Consider the following 10,000-nt stretch of genomic DNA (forward strand, 5'->3'; position numbering starts at 1 on the left):
TCATACTGTATGTTGGGTTAAGTAGCCTGGCACCGCCCGCCTACATACTTCCGCTCAATTTTCATTTCCCTTCAGTAGTCAGTCTGGGTCCGCGGTATATTAGTGGGTTTTTCTCCGCAAGATTTTTACCGGTCCAATCAGTGAACAGAGGGAGTGGCTGAGAACAATGACGTTGAGGTCGTGCGCCAGTTTCAGTTGTAGTCAGAAGCCGGCGCATGACGTCACAACCAAACGTTATGCGATTGGTTGGCAGATCCAGAGTGGCACTGGGCACATCCAATAGTTTTAAACTTCAACAGACAACCCGCCTTCAAGTGAGTTAATGTTTGTCAATTGAGCGATTCCAGACCTTCTGTACAAATGAAATGAAGTACGATGTAAATTGACAAATGAAAGGAACTTAACAAATCATCCTTTGTCTAGTAGTAGGTGTTGTGTTTTTTTTTGTTTTGTTTTTTTGGCATTTTCAAGCTTTATTAGACAGTACAGAGTTGAAATGGGGAGACAGAGAGAGAGGGAGAGAGAGAGAGAGAGAGAGAGAGAGAGAGAGGGGGGGATGACCTGCAGTAAAGGTCCACGGGTGTGTATGTGTGTGTGTGTGTGTGTGTCCATGGCCTTAACAGTCAGCTGCAGTATGAATGCTGCAGACAAACCTCAGTCTATTGTTTTCTCTATGAAGTGTCTTGGTCTTTGTCTGTGAGCCAGCGGAGATTTGGCGAGATGTGAAGCGTTATTTAGCGTCGGCGATGCCAAAATACCTCCAATACACTAACAGACAGACAGGCATTTAGACAGACATTGTGTGTGTGTGTGTGTGTGTGTGTGTGTGTGTGTGTGTGTGTGTGTGTGTGTGACTGCGTGTGCATGTGTGTGTGTGTGTGTGTGTGTGTGGCACCGCTTGAAACAAAAGAAAATCGGCGTTTCATTATGTCAACAACCCACAATTGTATTTTATTTTCAAGGATCATTTATTTTATTTTTTTTATATAATTTTTTTTCCCTCTAATTACCATTCTCTGTTAAAACCGTAATTATTCCAAGTGTCACAACAGTAGTCGACCTAATTTGGATGGTTACTAGGCTACGCACGGAAGCCGAAAAACAAAATCATAGTTTTGAATTTTCGACCATATCAGGCCCTTTGTTTTGATTATTGTCTCTGAATGAAAGGGAAGATAATGGTTTGAGTTAAATGGCAATCAAAAACACACACACACACACACACACACACACACACACACACACACACACACACACACACACACACACACACACACACACACACACACAGTCCTCGTAGCTGTGAGAAAGATTTGCCTTTTCTGATCCTGGTAGAGATATAATATGAACAATCCTTGACTTTTTGCCATTTTTCTGTTTTTTTTAGGGGACATTTTAAAGGCCTATTTCACCGATCACAGAAAGAGAAATGTAGGGTTAAGACAGTGAGACCATAAAACACTCTTTCTGCCTTTTCTCAGACTAGGATGAACCAATTTCAATTTTTTTTTTTTTTTTGCACATTTATACTACATAGGATCTCAGAATTCAATACACCTTCATATTCCCACCCGGTGAAATAGGCCTTTAACTATTTAGAAAAATTAACAAAACCTCGACAATCGGCCGTAAATGAGCAGGTTTCGCGGGTGGTGACATGACTTGATCAATTCATGGACTTTTTGCAGTGTATTAAATCAGTCTTGTGTTGTCAGCGTGCATCGGTTGCTTTTTTTTTTCAACTTCTAAAGCACTTACATCAACTAAACTTTCCATAATCATTCTCAGCACTATTCTGAAGGTTATTACAGAAGGATTTGTTCATATGTTGCTGATTGTCTGATTTATGAGACATTTTCCTCTTAAAAACATGCAGAAAATGTGTTTTTAAGACTTGTACATAGGATATTTGGATAAAATTACTTGATAAATGAATTGACTTTTTGTAGATCTCAGGCTACGTGTAGATTATTTAAATGCTCACTTGATTATGAGTATTTGTTCTCTCTCTCTCTCTCTCTCTCTCTCTCCCTCCCTCCCTCCCTCTTTCTCTCTCTGGAGGGCTAAAAGGATAGTGTTAAAGTCTCTCTCTCTCCTTCTTCTCTCTCTCTCCCTCTCTCTCTCCCTCTCTCTTCCTCCCTCCCTCCCTCCCTCTTTCTCTCTCTCTGGAGGGCTAAAAGGATAGTGTTAATCTCTCTCTCTCTCTCTCCCCTCTCTCTCTCTCTCTCCCTCCCTCTCTCTCTCTTCCTCTCTCTCTTTCTATCCCTCTCCCACTCTCCCTCTCTCTCCATCCCTCTCTCTCTCTCTCTCTTTTTCTCTCTCTCTCTCCCTCTCTCCCTCTCTCTCTAGAGGGCTAAAAGGCTAGTGTCTCTCTCTCTCTCTCTCTCTCTCTGGAGGGCTAAAAGGCACACACACACACACACACACACACACACACACACACACACACACACACACACACACACACACACACACACACACACACACACACACACACACACACACACACACACACACACTAAAAGGCTAGTGTTAAAGTCTGGTGTTAATCATGACTGACAGAACAGCGCGACAGGAATTAAAACTAATGAAGCCCTAGGAGACGAGCTAGCTTCTACTAGGTCCCAGAGGAATCATGTTTGACAGTCTATCTTTCTCACAGCTACGAGGACTGTGTGTGTGTGTGTGTGTGTGTGTGTGTGTGTGTGTGTGTGTGTGTGTGTGTGTGTGTGTGTGTGTGTGTGTGTGTGTGTGTGTGTGTGTGTGTGTGTGTGTGTGTGTGTGTGTGTGTGTGTGTGTGTGTGTGTGTGTGTGTGTGTGTGTGTGTGCGGTGTGTGTGTGTGCGCGTCCGTGTATGTGTGTGTTTGAATGTGTGTGTGTGTGTGTATGTAAGATTGTGTGTGTGTGCGTCCGTGTATGTGTGTGTGCGTCCGTGTATGTGTGTGTTTGAATGTGTTTGTGTGTGTGTGTAAGATTGTGTTTGTTTGTGTGTGTGTGTGTGTGTGGTGTGTGTGTGTGTGTGTGCGTGTGTGTGTGTGTGTGTGGGGGTGATATACAATACTCTGAACACCTGTGCATCCACATTATGCCTTTGTAAGAATTGTACTATATATAGAAATTGTATCGAACATTTGTTTAATTATTACAAGGATAATTATCAGTCAATAACTCAATCAGCTTTATTATATATACACACACACTTTTTTTGGGCATTTTCAAGCTTTATTAGACAGTACAGAGTTGAAATGGGTAGACAGAGAGAGAGAGAGAGAGAGAGAGAGAGAGAGACAGAGACAGAGACAGAGAGAGAGAGAGAGAGAGAGAGAGAGAGAGAGGGGGGATGACCTGCAGTAAAGGTCCACGGGTCGGATTTGAACCCGCGACCACTGCAACGAAGGCCGGAGCCAATATGGTACGCGCTCTATCCACTACGCCACCGGAGCGCCCCTCAATCAGCTTTATTGAAGGTCCATTTAAAAAGGGCAATTACACCAATGTTTCCACACAGGTGAATGGTATCATACAGTACCTAGTATCTCTGTCATATTCTCATCATCAGACATAAAAACCTGTAAAATAGAGTACGCCATGTTTGTTGTATCTTTTTTTTCGTATTCCTTTTTTTAGTGTTTTTTTCAGTGTGTATGTTTTTTTTTTTTTAACCTTTATTTATACAGGTAAATCCCATTGAGTCCGAAGACTCTTTTGCAAGGGAGACCTGTTCCCATTTACACGTTACCATTCACACACACATTCATACACCGATAGCAGACTAACTATCGACATTCACACGAGGCAAGGTGGGTGAAGTGTCTTGCCCAAGGACACAACAACTATGACACAGGTGGCAGGGCGGGGATCGAACCTCCAACCCTTTGATCATCGGCCGACCCGCTCTACCAACTGAGACACAGTCGCCCCATGTTCTTTTAGAAAAAATCCATAAGTAAAGAATAAACAAATAAAATAAAAAATGTAAGCGTATCCCGTGTCCCCTCGTGTCCTTCTCTTATGTCACTCACTCACTCACTCACTCACTCACTCACTCACTCACTCACTCACTCACTCACTCACTCACTCACTCACTCACTCACTCACTCACTAAAGTAAGCGTATCCCGTGTCCTTCTCTTTGTATGTTCAAAAGAAAATCTATAATTTATTTTTTTTTTCTTTCTAAATGTAAACTTATCCCCTGTCCTTCTCTTCTCCCCCCTCCTCTCCAGCTCACCTGTCTAACGGGCACACACACACACACACACACACACACACACACACACACACACACACACACACACACACACACACACACACACACACACACACACACACACACACAGACTCACTCACTCACTCACTCAGACTCACTCACTCACTCACTCACTGAAAATAAAGGTTATTGATTGATTGATACCCTGTCCTTCTCTCCTCCCCCCTCTCCAGCTCACCTGTCTAACGGGCACACACACACACACACTCACACACACACACACACACACACACACACACAGACTCACTCACTCACTCACTCACTCACTCACTCACTCACTGAAAATAAAGGTTATTGATTGATTGATACCCTGTCCTTCTAGGCCGAATTCCACCGGCTGCGTCTCCGGTCCTTCTCCGCTCCAGCACGGCAGAAACAAAAATACAATTAAGAGCAGTCAGTGGGTGAGTTTCCACCACGGCCGCTGCGCCGTCTCTCTGCTCCGCTGCTGCTCCAGCTCTCCGGTGAAATACGCACTGCTTCTATTTCTGCCGGATGCCGGAGCTCACCGCATCAATTTAGCACAGAACACATCGAGATAGACAGGAACACAGGCGCCGACTAAACAGTAAAACCTCCGGTTAATTTTCAAAATAAGACACTCGGTGTTCACTGCAGGTAACAATCTCAAAACAGAGACACATACGAGCATGTCCACTGTTCTTTTACTCGTTCGGATGGGAACAATAACCTTCCGTGCGTTCGTTGTTGTGTAAATACCATATAGGAGAATCATATTATCAAGAGCGATCGCCCGTCACTTTTATTACCGCGGGAACTCCTCGGTCTCGCGACTCCAGCTGTTCAGCGGAGCTGGCCGTGCCTGCTTTGAAAACGGAGCCGGTGGGTATTGCCGGACGTGAGCGCACGGAGCAAAACCGTTGGACACCGCACCCGCAGCCAGTGGAATTCCGGGGTAACTCCTCCCCCCTCTCCAGCTCACCTGTCTAACGGACACACACACACACAGACACACACTCACTCACTCACACATTGTCTATGAGTCAAAATAAAGGTGATTGATTGATTGGTTCTCTTCTCCCCCCCCTCCTCTACCCCCATCCCCCTCCCCTCCCTCAGCTCACCTGTCTAACGGGCCGTTCCATAAACACCTCCAGAGCCTGTTCGTTCCCCTGGTGGTCCGGTACATCGACCTGATGGAATCCTCCATCGCTCAGTCCATCCACAAGGGCTTTGAGCAGGAGACATGGCAGTCCGTCAAGTAAGAGCCTGCGTGTGTGTGTGTGTGTGTGTGTGTGTGTGTGTGTGTGTGTGTGTGTGTGTGTGTGTGTGTGTGTGTGTGTGTGTGTGTTGTGTGTGTGTGTGTGTGTGTGTGTGTGTGTGTGTGTGTGTGTCCATCAGTGTTTGTATGTGTTTGTATGTGTTTGTGTGTGTGTGTGTGTGTGTGCGCGTGTGTGTGTGTGTGTGTGTGTGTGTGTGTGTGTGTGGGTTATATACAATACTCTGAACACCTGTGCATCCACATTCTGCCTTTGTAAGAATTGTAATATATATAGAATGTGTATTGAACATTCCATCATTCAACATCATATTTTTATTAGGAAAAGTGTGTGTGTGTGTGTGTGTGTGTGTGTGTGCATCAGTGTGTGTGTGTGTGTGTGCATCAGTGTGTGTGTGTGTGTGTGTGTGTGTGTGTGTGTGTGTGTGTGTGTGTGTGAACCAACTCAGATATGTCATTGTCATTTTAACCTTGTGTCTACAATCGTCAGCCGCCAGTATTTGTTGATATTTTGACATTGACTGTCTCTCTCTTATACACAATTAAAATCAATAAAACTTAAAAACATACCGCTACACCAGACAGCTAAGGGGAGGGGGGGGGGACGGGGGGGGGGGGGGGGAGGGGACACAACAGCCAGGCAGGGTTGAAGGTACATCACTTTAGCACAATATGTTCCCTGTTTAACAATACACAATTCGATGAAAAGAAAATGCACTGAACAGACCTAAAGCAGTGACTTCATATGAATTGTATACCGCAAGCAGGATAAAGTATAAAGCCCCTATCTCACTGGGCTGCGACTGTTTGCGACAAGTTGGAGACTGCATTCGCAAACGAGTCTCTAAACTGTCTCCAAACGTTCGCGGAGGTCTCAATTTCCTCGCATGAGTCGCAGAGCCGCGCAGTCCTGTCGCATGAATTTTGAACATGTTCAAAAAAAAGTGTGCGACAAATCTAGTCTCAAAATAGTCTCAGAGTCGTCGCAGGTGTGTCGCACGCGTCGCAAACCCTTCTCAATTTAGTCTCCTCGAGTCAGAAAGTGCGAGAAGTGTGAGACAACTTTGCGAGGGTTTGGCGAGTGTTTGGCGACATATGAAACTAAATTGCGACTGCTTTGAGACAAAAATTTGACTGACATTCTGTTCGTGCGACACTCGCCAGACGTTCGTGAGACATAAATGCGACCTCCCGGCAAGGACATTCGCAAATGTGTCGTAAGTAGCAACTCAGTGAGACTGCAAGTGAAAATTGTCGCAAATTGGCATATTTTGTCGCAATTTTGTGTCTCCAACTTGTCGCAAACAGTCGCAGCCCAGAGAGGTAGGGGCTTAAGGGATAACGTAAAGCGATTGTGTCTCCAAGTTTGATTTTTATGGATTTTAAAGTTGCTCTGGGGGATTTTCAGTTTGCGTTATTTCTAGCGCCCCCCTTTGGAGAAAAGCGGTAGTGTTTTTACTACGCCAGCTGTTGTTCCTGGGTGAGCGTATATACCCATGACAAAGGCATTAAGGAAAACTGTATAAAAATATAATTCTTTGCACTGATGGTCTCGTTAGCTGTTACATGTAATTCTTTGTAAGTATTTTGCTACTTATCTTTCTCTCTCTCTCTCTTTTCTATTCTTTTAACATTTTCTTTTTCCTGCATCGAACAACTTTGCCACTCACTCACACACACACTCACTCACTCTCTCTCTCTCTCTCTCTCTCTCTCACTCACTCATTCACTCACTCACTCACTCACTCACTCACTCACTCACTCACTCACTCACTCACTCACTCACTCACTCACTCACCCCCCCCCCCCCCCCCCCCCCACACACACACACAGGACGTTAACTAACAACCTAGCCAACGTACCCCTGCCCAAAGTGCCTAGTCTCCCTCTCACTCTGCCTCAGATGCCCACCTTCTCTGCTCCGGCATGGATGGACACGTATGTATAACTTATCTTTATCAGTCAATTTACACAAGGCGGCTACATTGAAATTCATGTTTTTTTTTTCATTCATATCCCCCCACTCAAGTTCCCACACTCCAGAGGGGGTCAGAGCGCAGGGTCAGCCGTAGTACAGCGTCCCCTGGAAGCAGTTTAAGGGCTTTAAGTGTCTTGCTCAAGGACACAATGGTAGAGATGGTGGGTGGGCACCGTAGACGTAACATCAGCCACCACTAGTCTTCCTACTAACAGTCCTGTTTCATAAATATTTAAAAGTTCTTCGTAGCAACTTTAAATCTTGGCATTGGGTCTTCACTTCATTCTTGACTATATATGTCTTTCTTTTTAATAAAAAATACTGACCCTCCCTGACACTGTTCTCTAGAAATCTCCATTCAGAACTTTTTCACTGTGCTCAAATTTGACATTTCTATTGTAAAATTACTTCATAGAAAGCCATTAACAAAACGTATTTTTTTTTGCTGTACAATCTTTGTCCTTAAGAGCATGCAGCCTTACACTTCTCTAAGTGAACCGGGCTCGGCATGGCACCAAGATTTTTGTTTTTAAAGATTCCCTGCCCTTCAACTTGCCTTGTGTCTCACCCCTGCGTTCCAAATCGCATACTTCTTTCTTTTTTTACTACACTACATACTAAAAGTACAGAAGAGTTTAAGGGGCCACAGGAGAGAAAGAAAAAAAAATCAGATAAGGAAGATTTTTTTTTTTCATTATGTCGAGAAATGTCAAGAATAAAAGACGAATACTCCAAAATGCTGTTGGAGTTAGTGGGGGCATTTATGTATTTTCAGCATACTACAATCGACGTGCATTTATTGGGACATCCTTAATGTTTTTGTGGCATATTATATAGGAGGGAAGTATTGGTATTGGAACGCAGGGATTGTTTCTGTGACATTGGCTCTTTTGTCTACGCGGCACTGTGTGTGTCTGTGTGTGTGTGTGTGTGTGTGTGTGTGTGTGTGTGTGTGTGTGTGTGTGTGTGTGTGTGTGTGTGTGTGTGTGTGTGTGTGTGTGTGTGTGTGTGTGTGTGTGTGTGTGTGTGTGTGTGTGTGTGTGTGTGTGTGTGTGTGTGTGTGTGTGTCTGTGTGTCTGTCTGTCTGTGTGTGTGTGCGCCAAAATGTCACATTGTTTCTGTGGCATTTTGGCTCTTTTGCCATCGCGGCGCTGCTGTCTGCATGCTATTGTTATGTTCCTAAGAGACGCCATTTTGGAGATTTTTCGTGTTGCACTGTGTGTCAGTCGCTCTTGTGCTGTGCTGTGCAGTGCATGTCATAAAGTCAAGTGCTAGTGTTGTGATATTAACAGAAACACTTCGATTTTTCTTACTGCAGCCTGCAAGGAATAAACCTACCTGACATCTTGTAAGTTCTGCTCGGAAAACTTTTTTCACCTGTGCCATTCTCTTGTGCTGTGTGTGTGTGTGTGTGTGTGTGTGTGTGTGTGTGTGTGTGTGTGTGTGTGTGTGTGTGTGTGTGTGTGTGTGTGTGTGTGTGTGTGTGTGTGTGTGTGTGTGTGTGTGTGTGTGTGTGTGTGTGTGTGTGTGTGTGTGTGTGTGTGTGTGTGTGTGTGTGTGCGCGTGTGTGTGCGTGCGTCTGGTGTGTGTGAACTGTTTTTAAATGTTAATGAACAGCTGAAACAATTAAAGCTGTAAAAATGTCAGGTTATTGGGGCGCTCCGATGGTGTAGTGGATAGAGCGTGTACCATATTGGCTCCGGCCTTCGTTGCAGTGATCGCGGGTTCAAATCCGACCCGTGGACCTTTACTGCAGGGCATTTTGGGCGACTGAGGCTCAGGTGGTAGAGCGGGTCGGCCAATGATCGAAGGGTTGGCGGTTCGATTCCCACCCTGCCACTTGTGTCATGGCTTGTTGTGTCCTTGGGCAAGACACTTCACCCACCTTGCCTCGTGTGAATGTGTATGACTGCTGTTTGTTTTAGGTGTTGGTTGTAGGTGCTGAATGGCAGCCACGCTTCCACCACCGATATGACTGTGTGTGAATGAATGGAACCTGGAACCCTGTAAAGCGCTTTGAGTGCCTAGAAAAGCGCTATATAAATCCAATCCATTATTATTATTATTATTATTATTATTATTATTATTATTATTATTATTATTATTATTATTATTATTATTATTATTATTATTATTATTATTATTATTATTATATTTTTTTTTTGTTAGGGACAGTGCATATTAATGAACAGCTGTAACAATTACAGGTGTGAAAATGCCAGATTATAGCAGAAGTGCTATAGCTACCATCTGTTGTCCCTAGGCAGGTAACAGAGACAGACAAATTACAAATAAAAAAACAAATACACGAGTGACAGGTTAAAGGTGAAGTGAGCGATATGTTATGTTAATATACGTGTTAAACCTGCAGTGTGTAGAATTTTGGGTTTTATTTCCTAGCAGATTTTGTAGAAAGTAATTATAATATCCATAAGTACATTTAATATAGTGCATAATAGCTGAATTTTCTTTTTTTAATTATTATTTTTTCCCTTAGAAAGGGTCTCATATAC

At 43.9% G+C, this 10,000-nt stretch overlaps 1 protein-coding gene across 1 annotated transcript in view; it reads left to right on the forward strand.

Annotated features, from left to right (window-relative positions):
- The window catches only part of cadps2 (Ca++-dependent secretion activator 2), a gene marked incomplete at both ends in the record, with an annotated part of 92,368 nt that overhangs the window by 37,443 nt on the left and 44,925 nt on the right, over positions 1 to 10,000 (forward strand). The window contains one exon of the mRNA XM_080028495.1: positions 5,350 to 5,491. Within this exon, the coding sequence (XP_079884621.1) occupies positions 5,350 to 5,491 (142 nt within the window). The remainder of the gene's footprint in view (positions 1 to 5,349; positions 5,492 to 10,000) is intronic.

This window comes from Ammodytes marinus, assembly GCF_949987685.1.
Source record: "Ammodytes marinus genome assembly, chromosome: 5".
NCBI classification, from domain to species: Eukaryota; Metazoa; Chordata; class Actinopteri; order Uranoscopiformes; family Ammodytidae; genus Ammodytes; species Ammodytes marinus.